At 41.4% G+C, this 19632-nt stretch overlaps 1 protein-coding gene across 3 annotated transcripts in view; it reads right to left on the bottom strand.

Moving 5' to 3' along the window:
- Positions 1-19632, bottom strand: part of LOC146304592 (nck-associated protein 5-like) — a 186851-nt gene that overhangs the window by 100848 nt on the left and 66371 nt on the right. Inside the window, exon 1 of one of the 3 annotated variants that reach the window (XM_084713427.1) lies at positions 7543-7967. The exons of the other annotated variants lie outside the window; for them this stretch is intronic. Coding sequence (XP_084569553.1) covers positions 7543-7571 — 29 coding nt within the window. The 5' untranslated portion in view covers positions 7572-7967. Of the gene's footprint in view, positions 1-7542; positions 7968-19632 lie in introns of those variants that run through there. 3 annotated transcript variants of the gene reach the window in all.

A 19632-nucleotide genomic window follows, 5' to 3' on the forward strand; every position in this document is an offset into this window, starting at 1 on the left:
GAAAACGATGTGTTGACAGCCGGTGTAAAACACCCTTTAGGCTTTGCACGGTCTCCATGAGTCAGCAGAACCTTCTAGTGTTACGGTACAGTAGTAAATGTGAGTCCCTGCTCCCCAATTACTTCAACCAGGCCGGCCAGGTTGTGAAATACAGAACAATGGATGAAACGTGTGATAGAACTAAAGCATGTGTGCGCCCTTTTTACCACTGAGCTTGTCGAGGTGGCTGAATTGAGCTTTACAATACCATGAAAGTAAGTATCAATTATCATATCATTAATATTCAGATGGCTGAGACTGAATATTTCGATTGAACTATCTACTGACCACAACTTAATGGTTTGATCCCCACCTTCTCCCGTCTACATGTGCATCCTAATTCCTAATTGCTAAATAAAATGGGGAGGGTTGCATCAGGAAGGGCATCTGGCATAAAAATCCTATGCCAAATCAAATATGTGTATCACAAAAATGCATGCCAGCTTGCCAGTGTCCACCGTGGACAGTTGACCCGCGGTGGCCAAAAGACTTAATATTTTGACCAGTGCCTACCAATATAGTCATTCAACTTCTGATCTGATATTACAACTGAATTTCGAGCAGTCACTTTCTCTCTGCCTCTTGGCAGGGTAGAGAAGGAGCTAAACCGGGCAGCAGGAGAAATTATTAAGAGCTTTGACAGCAGAAACTTAAGTGGTTTATGTGTTACTTGGATGAACTTTAGGTATAATGTTAACATGTTCAGTCCTGTTTCCAAACAAGCTCTTCGCAAGTTGGACTGATCAATCAGTTTGTTTGGCTCTCGGAGTGGCATAATGTATTTTTGAAATTTGAAAGGTGTGTGCTCCTCTGCCACCCTCTGCAATCTACAGATGCCCTTGAAGGCATCAATATACCATCTATAAACTCCTTGTTGGATCGTCAAACAGTGTCTGAAACCCCCTCTCACCTTTCTGTTCCAAGAATTGGGATGGCCTCTGGTAATTTTCCAAAACAGACAATCTGAATCTTTACACAGCAATTGGCCAGGGACTTATGTAAGTATGACTTATGCACAAAACCAACTTGTTATTTCTAAAACCATGCTTTGACATGAGTATAATCTTATCTCCAAGCAAAGTCTAGACTTGACTAAAGTGAATTTCCTGCAGAGACATTGCAATGTGGGATTAATATGAGCTCAAGCTTTACATGAGCAATATGAAAGGAATTATCAATTAAATGTGTGATAAATTATTGTGACAGACTCTGAAGATATGTGGTATGCTATGCCTTTGATTGTCAAACCACTATTTAGTCCACCAAATTAATATGTGTCAAAAAGTTTGCTTTTCTCTTTCAGTCCATGGCTATTCCTGTCAAAACCGTAATTTGTGCCACATTATATCAGCTGAAATCAATGACTGAAAGGCAGGCGCCATCAATTTCATTAACAATAACTGGTGAGCTAGTGATTAATACAGTGTATACACGGTGTTTTAATAGCTAACTAAAGATGTGAATAGATGTTGCTTTCATATTTACATACCTTTAAAATGTTCCTTTTAAGATATACAAGCCTAACACATATCAGCATATCTAAGTACAAAAAACAAGTATGGAGAAAGCTGATCATGGTACCAAGCTTGGTCAACTGTCAGCACAGAGAACAGAGTGAGAAGGAGTGAGTCTAAGGAAGGGTCAATTCTACTTGCTGATGAGTACAAATCAAGACCTACAGATTGGTCCCAGTTGTCACAGGAACATTACCATAGCGTTCTCATTCTGGCACTCTGACATGCTGGTCATAAAGTAATTAAAAGCCACTGTATTCATTGTTATTCACTCAGAGTAATGGCAAATGGCTAAAAGACCCTAAATTCAACAAGAGAGGTGTTTGGAAAGGAGTTTTACTGCACGAAGGTGAGCTTCTCCAGCAGCCTTCTATGCACTTCCTTTCCAGCTGCGCCAACACCTCCAGCCACTGGACGAGGTCCTGCATGTTTCTCCCGCTATTATCCCGTGATTTACAGCCAAGATAGTGGGGAGCTGAAGTTTGTTGACATTCCCCGCCCCGCACAACCTCAAATACACTGACACTGACCCGCTTTCCAACCTCGTAAACGGGCTTGCTCTGTTGAAAGTATCACCGTGACAAGAAAGAAATATGAAACAAGAGGAAGGCTCCCAAAGTGGGCTTTTTGACGCTTTGATCTAAAAACTTGTGACATGCATGCGACTGTGAAAGTGTGTCAGCAGGAAGGCAGTGTTTAAACAAGGACAACACCATATTATCTTGTAAACTGCTGGCATGCATGACTATGACCCAAAAAACAAATCCAATTTTGGGATTTTTTTCCAAGAACTGAAACACTAGTGGATTTTTTTTGAGGCATGGATATGAGAGACTTAAACAAAAGCTTTTACAAAGAGAAAACAAAAGTTTATGTTTGCGAGCCAAGATGCTCATTATGTTAAGAGAAATATTATTTTAAGCCAGTTCTGACTGGAAAACAGGCTGTTTAAAAGTAGTAAATGCAAAATCAGCCCACCAGTCTTCGCACCTTGGTGAACTCACATGGAGCGAGTTCATCCATTTAGAAACCACAAAAATGCTCCGTCTCTAATGACATCACTTAACAGTCAGTGAGGGTGTCTGGGCAAAGCTTTGTCTCCAGGCAAAACAGTCAGTGCATGCAATAAGCCATTGATAGCTTGCAAATAAAAGCCTTTTATTGGTTATAAATTGTGCCGGACCATTAAACTTTATGTTTTTCCTGAGTGACATTACTCTAAGTTAAGCCAACAGGAGACATGGAGAAAAGACATCTGATAGTCCCATTTTTCTGGATTTCCAACTTGTTAACATTCAGCGAAACACAAAGCATGAGACTTCAGCAGGAATACAATGCATTCTGGCCCTTTGAATCCAAAATGTGCAGCCTGGCAAAACATCAAAATCCTATATTGAGCAATTGTATTTTTTTTTTTTTCAAATGATGTACTTGCAAAAACAGTTTCGTACCAGCCCAAAAGAGCTCTGTGGGACTGTTTTTAGAGTTCCCACGTGCTGTTCGTGGGGGAAGATAAATGTAGAGCAGGCTGAGGGGAGGAATGCATTCAAAGCACCCTTAATTGAGCTGGATGGCCTGCAGTCACAGAAGCAGAGTGTCTCAACAAGGCTCGGGCTGGCGAGATCCTGAGATGTGCCTCACACGTACACATCATTAAACTGGCTGCTTTGGCTCATGGCTCCACGGTACTACTGCAGAGACAGTGGGAATTATATGGGAAAGTTGTCTGGAAGGAGCTGCCCCCCCCTCCTCTAAAATGAAAGTCCCTTGGCTGTCAATGAAGGGGAAGTGCTCCCATGCTGAGGCCCACTGGGCCGGCCATTGAACAGGGGAACATTCCTCAGTAATTCAGTTTGACCTGAACCCAAAATGCTAGCTGAGGGTCACTGAATACAGAGCGCCACATACAGGGAGGAGACGAAAGGGGAGGAGGAAAAGTTGGGAAAATCGGATGTGGAGGAGTGAGAGGCAAAGTGACGGACAAGAGTCGGAGGGGTTAAAAGGAGCGCAAAAGCACACGTCAGTATGATCTGCTGGAGTGGTGTAATTTTGTTGACTGGGCTGGTGTTTACGGTTACAATTATCACTCTAGTGATGCCAACTGGCTGGAAATTGGTCAACTTCTCACATTCATCTCTTTGGAGTGAATTTGCTGTGTTATTAGAAAGTTTATAATGACATATAGGCCAATGACTATCAATTGGATGCCCCAAGGGCCACATCCGGCCCACCAAAGCTTACATTTGGCTTACAGAGTGGCTACTGATTTATGTATTGCAATGTTTATATATCTGCAGCATTACAAACTGTATAAAGTTACTGCTGATGCAAACCAAACATTCCCTACTACTGCAGCTTCACATTAAAAACATTTAACTGGCAAAACAAGAGTTGACTTTTATTTTTTAAGTAGTCAAAGGAAAAACAGATGTGCTTGTCAGTAAATTTTGATTCATATCATCCATCAAAAGTGCTTCCACAAAACAAAAAAACAGTAATTCTCAGCATTTTTTGACAGCTGATCAGTTTGAAATATTGCAGGGCAAGAAGGAACAGCCACAATGAGCCATTAGATGAAGAGCTACAGGCAACAGGCTGCACACCAAACCTCTCAGTCAGGTAGCGGGTCAAAAATCAGATCAAGCTTGCTAACAGAAGAATGGAAAAAGGACAGTTATTGCTGGATGTCTTTATTACAATGACAGTGCTTTCTTTTGCAGCCCCTGAATTTCTGTGACCTGTAGTATTAAACCTTATTTTCTGTTACCACCAAGTGTCACATACACAATAACGGTGCAACTGCATGATAGAGTTAAACAACAGATAAGGTGATTACTATTTCCTGCTAGCCAGGACAGCATTCTGCAATTAATAAATTATTAAAAATTATTTTTAGTTTTATTATTTGGACGTCTGCCCCCCACAGTGTTGGCTTAGAAAAAGTCTGGCCCTTTGACAAATGTAGTTGATGACCCCATGCATGTAGGCCATGTGAGATTTCTGTCATTCCACTCAAACATACAGCAAATGTCTCTGTCTCGTGACTTTTAAATCTTAAATGTAGGACACATGATGTAGCAATGGAACGTGTTGGTAAAACAGGAGCGTGGCAGCGGCAGCAGGGGGAAAATAATAATGTGGAGAAATGGTTGCGCTGCAGCATGGGTCGGGATGGAGAGAATTACAGTTTTAATTCTATAAAATCAAATCCCTCCACTTGGCAATCCTCTTATCCAGTAATCCCCAGGTAGGTTTCAGAGGGCAGCAGGCTCAAACTGCCCAGTGCAGCAACACATCTGCCCTGGTGGTGGGATGATATCACCGACTGCTGCTCTGCTCCCAATAAAGGCTTTAAATGGACGCTAAACAGAAACTGGACCAAATGGTCAAACTGTCGTCTTACAGTAATGGTGATTGCTATTGTACTAGAGTCTATTTACAGAAAATCAGTATATCCCAAACATAGGGCAAAATGTACAACAAATTTCCTCAAATAGACTTTTCCTCAAATACTTTAATGACATTCAACGCAGGACATGAACTTCTAAACACAAGCAAATACGACTGTGGTCAAAAAATGTTACACCAGAAGTCAAAAGAACCTCACCAACCCCAACCTCAAAATCCAAGATGATTGCTCCATGCATCAACAGTTGTGAAAGCTGTAGTCATATACTGTTTATTAGCACTTCTGTTTCCCATTATATCAGTGGTACACACAGAAGTGTCTAACTTTCTGCGGACCAGTTGCTGTGGTGTTGTTATCAAGCAAAACACAGGTTTTCACGAGCCCATTCATCTTTTCTTTCCGACTTGTTATATTGGAGTATGTTCAACTCAGGTCTGCAGTCATTCCCAGCTCCCCCATCCGAGGTAAATGGAACATAGCATTAGGCTATCAACATAAACCACCACGTTCTGGTGCAAACACTTACTACATGTAGTGTTTGCAAACTTAAAAAAATACTCCAGACATGATGGGAAATGTAGGCTGTAACAAAGATATTACATTTTGATCTGCTCCTGTTTGTTCTATTAATGTCACTGCATTACGCTGTCAATCTAGAACTCAACACTTCTTGTATCCATTTCAAATTAAAAGCCCTCTAGCATTTCAGTGGGCAGTGCAAGTGTGTTATAAGGTGGTGAGAAACTTAGCATTACTCTTGTCAAATTTGATTCTAGCTGTAATATACTTTTATGATGAAACAAATACATTGCACATTGACATGGTGTGTTGTCAAATATCATAAAAACCTCCTGTCTTTTAAAACATTTAAAAGGCCATTATTGTCATGTCATGGTTATGCTGGATGTTTAACAAACAAACTTGCACATTTTGGCTAAAAAGTCTTTTTTTGACCCCCTGACAAAGACCTGATGCCGACACGTCTGATTTTCTTTGCTTACGGCCCAACGAGACTATGCTGCTACAATAAAGGCATTTTAATTGTTTTAAAAGAGAGTATTTTTTGTGATTTTTGAGTACACGTATAGTTTGGGTACCTGGGAAACACCACATTTCTCATTTAGTGTTCAAGCTCAAGCAGTTTGGCAACCCATGCAAGGAGATTTACACAATCAAACCTAAAGTACATGCACAAAGTACATGTAGTGCAAAATGACAGGCATATAGTGCAGTCATAAAAGAGAGGAATGTCCCTCGGGTCATACATTCATTGACCAAAACACTAGTTCTCAATGTATCATGGGTCACATGTTTGTTTGCTGTTGACACTTGGTGTGTCATCAACAAACACTTTATGCATCATAGCTTAGGGCCCTTAAAATGGTAAAATTAGGAGTCTGACTTCCTGTAGTACTACTATAAAGCATATTTGCTTAAAGGTCAATCCAATATTAACTTTTTGCTATGTCAATGTTAGTTTTGTAAAGTAGGACTAAGAAACAGTGCTGCTGTAGTCTCTTTCCAACATCCATTGGTGTTTCCAGCTAGAAAGCATCCACTACATGGCAGATGCTATTTTCTGCTCTCATGTGGGGAAGCACCAGTTCCCAGGGCATAAAAACCCCCTCAAACTCAAAAAAAGACAGAGAAAGGCATTTCTCTTTGGCACTTTGACAACACCAGAGTGATGATACCTCCCATACTCTCCCATGCTCTCATTTTCATGTTCCCTTACAGCTCTGTTTTTAGAGATAACAAATCCAGCTAAAAATACAAAGCCAGTGTCCAGAATCCCACATTTGGCATCCTTTGGTGTGTTGGTTGCATCCCAGCCTCTTTCTGTGGTGCTGTAAATGTGGCTGAGTATGAGGATATGAGGAAAGACCTTCTGACCTGCCGTGACTTTGACATATGGACACTAGTGCTGCAGCACTTCACGCCACATTAATAAGGAGCTGCAGAGAGAGAGCTGATCATAACAGAGAGGCTATATCCCCTATAATCCATATTCTCCACCATTTAGCTAGATCCACACCCAGTTCAAAACCAGTCATTTCAGTGTGGGATTAGTGGGCCGGGGAGAAAATCTTAATCTGCTTGTGAGAGAGAAAGAAAAGGAGCAGAGGGAAGAAAAACATGCATTCCTGCACATACAAATCCCCTGCAACGCTTGATTGTCTTACCTCTGTTTAAACGACGGGTATCCGTTTTCTCCTGTTATCAATCAGAATCAAAGTGGTTTAAAACGCAGCGGCCCGGCCCCATGCTGTTGCCACTAGCAACAGGACACGCGAATCCCCCTACAACTGGCTAATCGGACATCATCCCCTGCACATGTCTACAGTGCTGCTTTACGAAATATGTCCCCTCCTCTGGGGATTATTATGAAAATAAAGACGCTGAAGGAGGTGCAGCCACGGGACAAAAAAAAAAAAAGATTAACCCTTCTTGAATTAGGTGCAAGCAAAACCCAAACAAGGACAATGTACATCAGTCGACAAGAGAGCAAAACCTTGCAGTTGCAGAAGAAATAATGCCAATTTGGCGATTCATATGTGCTGACAACCATCCGCTTCTTACCCTGATGGAGATGCAGCATCCTGGTGCATTCAGAGGACACACATGGTAATCCACCAGCACGCTTTCCTCCTGCTCTGCAGCTGCTACCCACTGATCCCGCAGACGATAAAGTTTACATCCACAATGCAGCACTGCCGGCTCTACGCTGCTCCCTGCTCCCTGCCTGCTCTACTTGACTGAGACTAAACTGCCTTCTCTTCTCTCCCCTCTTTTCTACGTTCCCTCAAGCACTCAAAATCCTTCCTTCTCCCGCTCCTCGTTGCTTCTGTCCTCTACCCTCGCTGTCTCTCTCAATCTGGCAACATGCATTGACTCTCCCGACGCTGTTTCTCTCTCCCCTTCCTTCACGCTACATACGCTCTCCCTCTGCGCTATGCTCTCTCTCACTAACACACACGCTCTGAGGCTCGTCTTCACACACACAGCCGCTGTGTGTGCCTCCCCCCCGCCCACCCCGCCTCCAGGCTTTATCTATCCTCAGAATATTTCTATCCTCAGCCTGTCTCTACTTCTATCTCTTTCTCTCTGTCACTGTGTGTCTCTCTCTCCAGCTCTCTCTTGAGCGCGTCCCTCCTCCTCAGGCTTCTGCAGGACGTTTAACATGTGTTCAGGGAGACGGCTGCTCCGCTGCCCCTCTCTGAAGGTGGCTCTTTCCTCAGGGGAGGAGAAGCAAGGGAGGCTGGGGTGGGGGTTTGTACCATGGAGGAGGAGGAGTTCTGGGGGGGTGACAACAGTGTTGAGGGGGGGGTTTAACTCCAATAAGGGGACGTGAGCAGGCAAGAGGCAGCCAGCTTGTGATGATCCACTAACTGGGCTCTTTTAAGTGCAGAGACAGAGGCAGAAAAGGTGGCAAAGAGAACACATAAAGACAAGAGAAGAAGAGATCAAAAGAGGAAAAAACAAACAACAAAAAGAAAGACTGATGCCTAGTCCACACACATACAGGTATTTTTAAAACTGTAGCTTATTCTACGTGTTTTGGCATTTCATAAACATGCAAAATGCCTGCAAACTGCAAATGGACCTTTAGGGAAACTTCCAGGGTAAAGATATTCCTAAATCCCATTTGTAGTGTTAACATGTAGACACAAAATGAAGGCACCACCAGAATAAAAGTCTCACTAAGCTTAAAACAAACTAGATATGATGTAGTGTTCATGCTTAAGGGCAAAAGGGTTTATACCTATTTTGAAGGGCGACCTTCGAATGCAGGGCAAAAAAATCACTGAAAAGGGCAGGACATGAGAGCAGAAATAAAAGTTACAGAAGTCATTACGTGAGGAAAAGTTCAGGTCCTGCTCCACCTGGCTAATCATGGCATAAAGCTGATAAAAATGGTCAGATTCAGTCCCCGAGTTCCAGTGTCAACAAGTCATGGGGATAGAGGGCTTCAGAGAGCACTGTTAGACAATATGACAAGGATTTGTTTGGAGAACAGTGAGTCCCTAATTTGCGGGGTGGGTTCACACCAGCCGAATCGACCTGCGGTGGTTTGTTTGGGTTGGTGTTAACACCAAACTCAAACTCCGTACCAAACAACCGTTCTCTGGTCTGCATCGAAGGGCTGGTGTTGGACCGCTGTGAAGTGAATTCTGGAGGAGTTCATCTCTGGTGTGAATACCAATCCAACCAATCACAGAAGCATACCATCATATGTGTGATTTCATGGTTAAAAAATGCTTCCTCTCCCTGCTTTAGTGATTGGATCACTAGTTCACATTTGCTAACAAAATATGGACTGGTGGGAGACAAACCTGAGAAATGTCTTGTGCAATTATTGTTAATACCTGCTGTCTTATGAGCTGTTGTTATGCACAGTCATCTAAAATCTCTTCATTTGTGCCCCGTTTGTTGTCTTTTTACCCACCGACTGTACAGTATGACCAATAATCAAACAATATTTTCACTAAATGATTCTCAATTTATGGACTGGAGTTTTAGCTTTGTGAATGCAACCTGGACCAGTTGGCAAATTTAAACAATCCTTGAGTTGATTTGATTCAAGAACTGGACCTTTGGGAGTGAACCAACCCTAAAAGCAGATCTTTGTCATGCTTTTTTGGCTCTCCATCCACACTAAGCCAACATTTTTGAAACCCCTAAAGTGAGCTTTAACAAAGCATCTCCAGTTGATACATGTGAAATCACCCGCTGCACATTTTAATCTCAACCACTTTTGGAAAACAACGCCTGGAAAGAAAGAGAAAGCACTGACAAAAGACAGATAGGGACAACCGAGGAAGAGATCAAGATCAAGAGAGCGGCGAAGGACAGACTCTGAAAGCCAGAGGGGGAAAAAAAGGCTGAGAGAGAAAGAGAGAGAAGTGCTTGGGTCTGCCTGGGCCGAGTGACGGACCAGGCTCCAGCCCATCTGCCGCAATCACAATCAGTCTCAGCTGAATGGCTGTGACAAACTGCAGCCTGGAGCCCACAACCTCAACCAGGCAGGACGCCTGCAAGGGGCCGAGGGAGATGAGAAGGGGGGATGAAGAGGCAGAAGAGGAGGGGGGACACCCTCTATTGTCTGCTCCCCAATAGGACCAGTGCAAGAGGGGGCGGGCATCGGAGGGGTGAAAGGGGGAATTAAAAGGGTCCCGGTGACAGGAGCTCAGTTAAAGAGGGGAAAGAAAGGACGGGGCTGACTTAGAGCCGGGGCCATCGCTGCCACTTTGCCCCACATTCACTGTCACTAATGTCCTAAATGAACAATGACACTAACCATGTGAGAAAATTAGTTTGCTGGAGAATGCAAGGGGGGGGGGGGGTGCTGGAAAACTTCAAGCTGAGGGAAGAAGGTGGAGCAAAACTGGTGATAAACACGCAGAGATGAGTTGACACTCGCAGGGTCTGGAGGTAGATTATTCCATGCTGGGAAATCTGGCATCACCCAGCAGTGATCATAAAAAATTGACAGGTCCTGTCACGTTCTCGTTATCAGATGTCCTGTAAAGCTGGCTGCCACATTCCCATTTGTCATCATAAAACGCAGAAAGATTCATGATGTCTGATTATTGCGTATATGACCAAAGTGTCACGCAGAGGGGTAATTGTGTTTATCATAAGCGCAGCTGTCTTGCAGGGAAATCTGAATATAGAGCGAGTGTGATTTGATTCTAAGAGCAGGTGGTCACCAATTAGACACTATTGTCCCATTTGGGTAAAAAAGACAAATGGACGGCTGAGTCAGCACTAGCACATACATATGCAGCATAATCAAGAAATATTGAAGGCAGTGTTCCATTCTAATTTGATCAAGAGCGAGCAGTGAATCGTTGAGCAGCGGCTCTCGTCTGCATGGTGACAAATAGAGAACACAGCTCAGTGGCAGTGGTGTTTGGTGTCCAAGAAGAAGAAGTCCCTCTTTCCTCTAATGTGGAAACAGGCAATGTTTGTTTGTTTTGCTTTGTTTTCTTCCTTTTAAACTGTGTAAATGTTGTCTTGGGATGTTTGTACACATATTACTGCTCGGGATGGCAGAAAGAAATGATTCTCTTAAGTATCATTCTTTTTATCACAATTCCTGAATTGATTTTTGGATTACCAAATCTTTTTTGTTTCATGCACTTAGTCTGTTAGCTCTAGGCTGACACATAATAGGGATTGCCATTAATGTGCTAATAGAAATTAGCATTGAAACTGCGGTAATATTATTAACTGATCCATAAAACAACGTGTGATCAAACTGAGGCATATATTTCCTAACCTGACACACCAGATGGTTTGTTATGCAGAACCATCTGGGTAGTCATCCTCAGAAGCTGTTTGGAAAAGGGCAGGCACTTTCAAAAAACACTTGTCATGTGATTAGATGAACCATCTATCATGTTTAACATGGGCTAACTTCAACCAATCAGATCAATGCTCCCATGGACGCTTCTTGTTGTTGTCAACCCTAAAATCATGCCCTTGGCTGACAGCGGTCACTCCTAGGATGCTGATTGGCTGCACCACTGACACAAATAGATAATCTGAAGTCTGGCAAGATGTATTCTCGCATGATTCAGCTGCTTCACAAGGTAACACATTTCCTCCGATCTGCGAAAACAAAACTAACAGCTGCTAGCTTCACATTTTCTGCCTTCAACAGCTATAACAACCTCAGAGGATCAAAACCCATATTTGTGCTGTTTGCACAAGCACCATGTCTGATAGCCAGAAAGCCAAGTACCCTTGCAGCCGCCGCTGCTAACTTTAGCACTCCTACATGCAGCACCGCAATTTAATGCTCCATGTACATCAAACTCCAAGTGAGGCATCAACAACTTCAACATCTTCAGGTGATTAATTAGCTACAACAATACGGCTGATTTTTTTATTATGTCTGAAGCCCTGGTATGAAACAATGGCACACTATTGCATATTATTTATAAGGAAATATTACAGAATGCATTGTGGTAGTGACAACAACATAATAGGAAGGATGTGCTTCCTCCAAAAAACACACAACAGTATTAAATGCTCTGGGGATAGACTCTCAGACAGGAGGTTGTAAGGATAGGTTTGGAATGAAATAGGGAGATAAGGAGGGACTTTATTCTGTGTGGCAGGTTAAATGTTCAGAATAAATAACAATGCTGAAATTGGGAAGTGGACTTTTTTTTACAACTTAAAATATATTTTTGTTATTCCAGACAGAGTAAAGTAAAGAGTAAAGAAAAAAGGTACTGCTGGGTTCTAGTACCAAATTCTGAGTGTGAACAGTACCCACCCCTAATTACTGCCCCATCCATGTATGGGTGTGCAAAGGTACATAATTAGGAACATTTATTACAGTTTATGTGCATATTATGTGATCCTGTGTCTGTATTTGTAATATTCATGCACCTATAGACGCGTGCACGGGTGTGAGTGTGTGCATGTGTGTGTCGGCTCTGTGTGCTGAGTGATCTGCTGAGCTCATTAAGGCGCTGCTTATTGCTCTGCCAGGGGTGTCAGTGACAGATTCCACTGTTTGGAAACACTCGGCCGCCCACACAGCCAGCCTGGCTCCACCACTGTCACACACACACACACACACACACACACACACACACACACACACACACACACACACACACACTCAGGCTAGGTTAGCATTCCACAGGGAGGAGGAGAGGGGAGACAGGACGGTGCTGGGACAGTGGCTGGAGGGACGACGGCGGGTCGATATGGATTTGTAATGGGGTGCAGGGTGGTCTGGGGTAAAGGGATGCTCGCGGTTGTGGCTGTGAGTGTATGTTCGCATGCACACAAAGAGAACATGTGAGTGCGAGCACCTTTGAACTGCGGCGTAGAGCAGCCTGGGTTGAAGGGATGCTAGTGGTTGTGGTAATATGTGTGCAGTGGTAGAAATATTTACATCCTACACGGAAGTGAAAGCAATTCAACAATTTAAAAATGCTATTACAAGTACAAATCCTGTTAGTTAATGCACCTTTTTATTTTAGGGAGCTTAAGAAGTCGGTTTTGGGAAGTCTGTATTTTATTATTTTTGAGTCTTTTGAAGACAAATATCCCTTTTGCAAGTTTAAGTTGCATTTCACTTTAGTAGCACAAAAGAACTGTCAACAAAATGCATTTCAGTTATAAATAAGACAGTGTTTCTACTGATGCAGAGGTACCCAGCAAAAAGTTGACCTTGGCTCAATTTCTTCCACAACACAATGCAACAACATAATGGATTGGCCAGTCAACTATGGGCAGGTGCACCTTCCAGGAAAAAAAAGCAACCCACGAAATGAATAAGCTGATTAATGAGAAATTAAAGCTTTCCATAAAATGGCTGATATTCCATCACAGTGCTACCTACAATCACAAAAGCCTGCTGTTTGCTGACACAACAATGTCCTTGCTGAATGATTTTTCCACTTGAACATTAATCATTTCACCACCAACAGAAGAAACATCTCCATCCTCCTATTTAGTGCTATAAAGCAACCTAGCAGAGCTGACTAGCTAAAATTGGATGTGGTAGTAGTTTATGGAAGTTTATATGCAATATTAATTAAATAAGAGACTCTCCTTTTTTGCTATAAATCAATCAAGTCAATTTACATCCTTAGAAAATGGAGTGCAACCTACTTCCCAATAAAAATGCTTATAATACAATGTCTCAAAATCAATGTGTTAAGAGATTATTCACATTAAAATGCAACTAAAATGAATATAAGACCGCAAAGCGAGCTGAATGTAAAGTGCAGTGTACTGACCAGCAGTTGCTGACATTTGTTTATAATAGTTATGTTAGCTCCAACTCTTCATTAAAATTTAAATGAAACAATTTTAATAAGTGTGTCATAGAACACACTCATGGATGTCTTTGGCCTTCAAACTGGACTTCATGGCTCATATTTCATCACAGTGCTACCTTTGGTCTGAAGATGATTTAAAACTACTAATTCTGAAGAAGAGCTCCTTTCATGGGGTTAAATTATTGATGCACGAACATGTAGGCAGCATGTTAATGCTATAGCTTGTCCAGATGGAGCTGACTTCAGGCCCTTCATCCTGTTGGATGGTTGTAATTAATGATATTTTATGAGCTTATCATGTGTTTTGAATGTTAAACCTTCAACTCAAGCCATCAGGCAAACGTCAAAGGTTTCCTAAAGTAAAGGTGCTTTTACACCAAACCTGTTTGGTGTCAATAACTTGCCAAGTTATTGAAGTTTGTCATAGCTGGTGTGATGCTCTCATTTGAACAGTGATGCGGACCAAACAACCTGACAGAGAAGGCTTGAAAAGGTGGGTCTCGGGTGGCTTCCAAGCAGACTGTTGCTCTCTGGAAATCATTTAATAACACTTATGCACGTACACACAGGTATTTTCCCTGATTGTATCCTACTCTGTGTACTTGTCAGTTCATGAAGTCCATTAAAAAGTGTGTGACAGCGATGACACAGTAATAAATCCCGACTCATTACTGTTGGCGAAAAGATGACTCCTTTTCATCCTGTCTCTGCCTGTTAGACATCATAAAATGCATCTGATTACCAGTCTAATAATACTAATAATGCTTATCATCAGTTATTTCTTCATGAGCTCTTTCTGACACCAAAAACAACACAACTATACCCAGAAGCATTTAAGTGCTGCATAAACTTCTGTCATTACTTACATGTCAGTCTGGATAACTTTGAATAAAGTCAGGGTGAACAGAAATGGACCAGAACTAATATGCAACAGTGCATCATTTTTTTTCCTTTAGACCAGATTAAATGAATCAAACTACAGGTGTGAAAAAACCCTAAATGTACTCCATGTATATGAAAGTACAAATGCCTTGTCAGTGGAGGGTCCAGGGCTCCAGCCATCAGCCACACTTTACCTCCATGACATTAATCCCCTGCAGCTTGATCACAGATGAGTGACCAGAAGCGGCCGGGGGAGGCCCGAATGCGTCACTTGAGCTCATTACCCAGCCGGTCCGCCGTCTAGGTGTGTGTTCCCAAGACAGACATTAATCACACAGGAGGAGAAGAATAAAAACTTTGTTTCCTTCCCGTCTCTGCAGCACCCCAAAGACGATTAGCATGTATGCGGTGTTTAAGCTTAGACATGCTTCTGAGAACAGCTATTTAATGTCTGATAACAACTGAGGAAAAGTAACGGGTGCAAAATCATTTGGAAGCACATCAGAGGTACTATGGGTGGTTACAATCCATCCAGGAGATGTTTAGCTGTCAACATGGCTAGACTCTCTTTGGGAGAGGGGGGAGTTGGGGTGCTTTCTGTGTCAGGACGAGCAAAGGAAATGCCAAGCTGTAGACAGGCAGCGTGTTTGTTTACCCAACACAAGCCCACTCAGGATCTACACAGCTCAAAACGGCAAACGCCCAGACAGATGCAAATCACATGATGGGTCACGCTGAACTACAAAAAGCCCCTCTAGAGACTGAGTGTGTATATGTGTGTGCATGTGTTAGTGAGCGTCTACATGTGTGTCATTTAACTTCTTCTGTGTGGCAAGATGAAGTGTGTAATACAATGAAAGCGATAATGCACCACCGTCATGTTTCATTAAGCAGGGGGATGGGGGCGGAACGATAGTTAGGATGGTGGTCCAGCGAGACATCATCAGCAGGCGAGATTTTCCTCCTCGTGCAACTCAGGAAATGCTTTAAGTCATCAAGACTGGAATGAGCAGGATTAACACTGATGGAGTTAATCTTTAATTAATCTTTAGCAAATCCTAAAGAATTACTTAAACATTCCTTGTGTGATTATGGTAAACAAGTGGGACTATTATACCCTGGCTAATTTCTCTACCTCACACTAGTGGTACTCTTTTTCGCAAACACAAAAGCTTGTTGTTTTCTGTCAAAACAAGGTCCTTCCTGTATCATTTTTCCACTATAATTTTATCATTTGCTAACAGAAGAAGGAGCTCCATCCTCCTATTAAGTGCTGTAAAGCAATCAAGCAGAGCTGACTTACAGATGCTGACATTTTTTTTTTAGAATAGTTGCTAGCTAAAATGATATGACAGAATATGATATGAGAGAAATGAGAGACATAAAACACTTTTGTTTTGTGATGTAAAGCAACTAAGCCCATTTACAACCCTCAAAGTAAATTGAGTTACTTCCCAATAAACATGCTTACAATTATCGTGTATGTATATGTATTGTGTTGTATATTGTCTCAAGAAAAAAGTGTTAAAGTGCAATATATTTAACTAGCTGGTACTAAAAGCCTCCTGTTTTGTGCGGTAAAGCAACCATCAGACCTCAGATCATCATACACTGTAAATTACAGTGTACAGATTAACAGATGTTGACAGTTTTTTAAAAATGTTTATCAGTGTTAATAGTTTGATTGTTTAAATGTATTTGTTTACAATGTTTAGAGCTGTAAAGCAACCGCAGCCACATTTCAACCTCAGATCACATTACCCTGTAAAATGCATTATAAAGACGAATGGGGGCTGACAGATTTTTACAATCCTTAAAGTATGTGGTCTCAAAATTGATGTGGTAATAGATTATTGATGTTTAAATGTGATACTCTTAATAAGACATAAAATCCTCTTATTGCTGTAAAGCAACCACACAGATTTCAATCTGGCTGTACACAATGTAAAATGCAGTGTGCAGATCATTTGTTGGCAGTGCTTATGTGGTATCACAAAGTATGTGGCAGCAGTTCATTTGTGTTTAAATGCAATACTTTTAAAGGAGATAGTCATAGAAATATTGTTTTGTGCAATAAAGCACAAATAAGACTTCAAAATCAATGCTTTAATATGTTTAAACAAAATACCTTTCACAAGAGAGTCTTTAAATCTACCCATACATTTGAGATCTCCCATCCGGTGGGATTCCTGATGCAATCCAGTATATCCAGTAGTATGTTGTGTCTTGAATTCTTGAATAACAAAGTTATCTCCAGTGGTGTATTTGATTTACTCAAACAGACATCTTATTTCAAAAAACATCACCTCAACAGACTTCTATACATACTCTTTTAAGACTGCAATGTTATGAGTTTCACACATTTTCACCCCTTCCTATTTCCTCGGAAAGATAAGAGGATGTTATAGAAAAAAAGCCCGGAGCTGGAGGTAAATAGCATGGATGCAACCACTGTGACTTCCACCAGCCAAAACCACACGGGATCTATCAACAATCCAAACCACACAGGATCTATCAACAAAAAAAATCACACAGGACACTCTCATCTTATCTTAATGTGGGGATGTTTTCCAAAGCGCTGTGCAGCACACACATTAGTCAAAATAACTGCATGCTTTCATGAGCACAAAAGGAGTCCTAGCACATTCTCCCAAAGCTGAGCTTGATAAAAAGAAATCTTTTCATTGCACAATGGAGAGGAACTCATCTGAAGTTAATAGACCTCAATGTTGTGCGAAACTTCATTTAATAAAACGCAGAACTGACAATGTCGGAGTGACTGAAATCAGATTAAAAACTGTAATATTCTGAACCAATGCATAATTAAACTGCTTTCCTCACAGAGCAAGACGTTCAAATTAGTGTCTGAGAACTTCCTTAGACAAACAACAGTGGTAATTAGCCATTATGCAAGACTCAGCTCTTAAACACAGCTAATTGCCTCTTGGAATGCAGATAATGCCCCATTCAATCCAAATGCCAAGAATACGTGTCACAAGTCCTATAAAACACTGCATATCCATGTTGTGAAACCACTACATCCCAGCTGGAACCAACAAAAATTGTTTATTACACTATATCTGCAGGGAAAGGTTAGATCCATTATGCTAAGTATGGATTTTTTCAGAATAAGAGCAGTAGGCAGCTGCTTACCTTTATACTTAACCTTGAATGCATCAGGAAAAAAAAAAAACTGAAGGCTTGTTGTGAATGATATGTGGAGAAGGGGGTGGTGCCGAAGGGGGGGGCAGGCATAGCATATCATTGCTTAAGTACTCATGCCCAGTGTGCATGGGAATGCAGCACTGTGACCAGCTATGAAACGACCTTGAGGGAGCATCAATAAAAAGCTTCATTAACCTATTCGATTAACCTCTTCCTCTCATAAGCTCCATAAAACCGATGCATGAATTTTAGTCAGGCCTGGATTTTGTGCATGAATCAGGGCTTGAGCGTCTGGCGTTTACGGGACTTGGGAGACGACAAGTGTGTCCCAAGCCAGACAGACTTAGTGAATCTTGACCGAGATAAACTAGCAAGTATTGACTTGTTTCACAGGGCACCAGGATTGTCACCTCCTTAACTAATTGCTTCAGGGACTTCATCATCACGTTCAGGGCAACTTTTGGTGCGATTACCTCCATAGAAGCCACTAGCATTTCCTCATTTCACTGCTAAGGGAAGTAACAGCTTTAGTGCCATAAAGCAACAAAGAAAAGTGAATGTAAAATCCAATGTACTGACCAAGACATGCTGACATTTGTTTCCGTTAGCAAAAACATGATGTGGTAGTAGTTTATTGATGTTTAAATGTCTTAAATGTAATAAGAAAGTCATAAAACCTGTTTTGGGCTGTAGAGCAATCAAGTCCATTTACAGCTTTGGAAAATGGAGTGTGCTTCCCAATAAACATGCTTACAATGTCTACAATGTCTCAAAACCAATGTGTTTTGTGCCATAAATCAACAGAGCACTATCCTCAAAATCTGACCTAGCAGCATGCACTGCAAAATACAGTGCATAGATTAACTGAAGTTAACATGTATTTAAAATAGTTGTTGTTAATAGTTTGTTTGTTTAAATGTGTTACAGATGTTTAAAAATGTTTTGAGCCATAAAGCAACCACAACACATTTCAACCAATAATATAATATAATAATAAATACTGCATTGTAAAATTCAGTGTACAGACCATTAGAGGTTGACATATTGTATGTTTACAAGCCTTAGAGTACAGGGTTTCAAAAATATTATGTCAAGAGTGCCACAATTTTAATAAGAGACCCATAATATCCTCCTGTTTTGTGCTGTACAGTTCACTCATGATAAAATATAATATGATTAACAAGGCAGTTTTAAAATCCTCCTGTTTTGTGCCATAAAACGATAAAACAGAGTCCTTTCCCCTAAATCAGACCAGGTCGCCACAATCGTAAATACAGTGCACAGATTAACAGAGGCTGGTATTTCTTTAAAATGCTCATTGGTGTTAATATTGTTTTTGTTTGAATGTTTTTATGTTTAAAAATGTTTTGAGCCATAAAGCAACTACAACCACATTTCAACCTAAAGTCCGTATAATGCAGTGTACACACCAATAAACGCTAAGAAAGTTCAAGGTTATCTCGGGACAGAAAGAAAATCTTGAAAAAAAAGACCCACTAAAAGTCTGTTTACCAAATTCCACCAGTGCCTGAAGGTTTCCGATGAAGGTTTCAGGGATTGATTTATTCCCCCACTGAGGGCTGCTTTGAGATATTTTGGATTCTGGACTCCTGGGCCATAAAGTGACCTCTAATGGATGGATTAGGCTCAGTCATTCACTTCAGAGGGCACACAAATATACTGTGGGAGTGCATTAGATCTCTCTGGGAGCTTAGCATTATCAAATTATTGCATTAGACTGGTCAACTTATCCAATTAAAGTTGTAAAATGCATGGCTCTCGCCCAAGCGAGACGGCGGCGGATCCTTGGGGC

This window comes from Lutjanus erythropterus, chromosome 24 (genome assembly GCF_056507025.1).
Source record: "Lutjanus erythropterus isolate fLutEry1 chromosome 24, fLutEry1.hap2, whole genome shotgun sequence".
In the NCBI taxonomy this organism is placed as follows: domain Eukaryota; kingdom Metazoa; phylum Chordata; class Actinopteri; order Lutjaniformes; family Lutjanidae; genus Lutjanus; species Lutjanus erythropterus.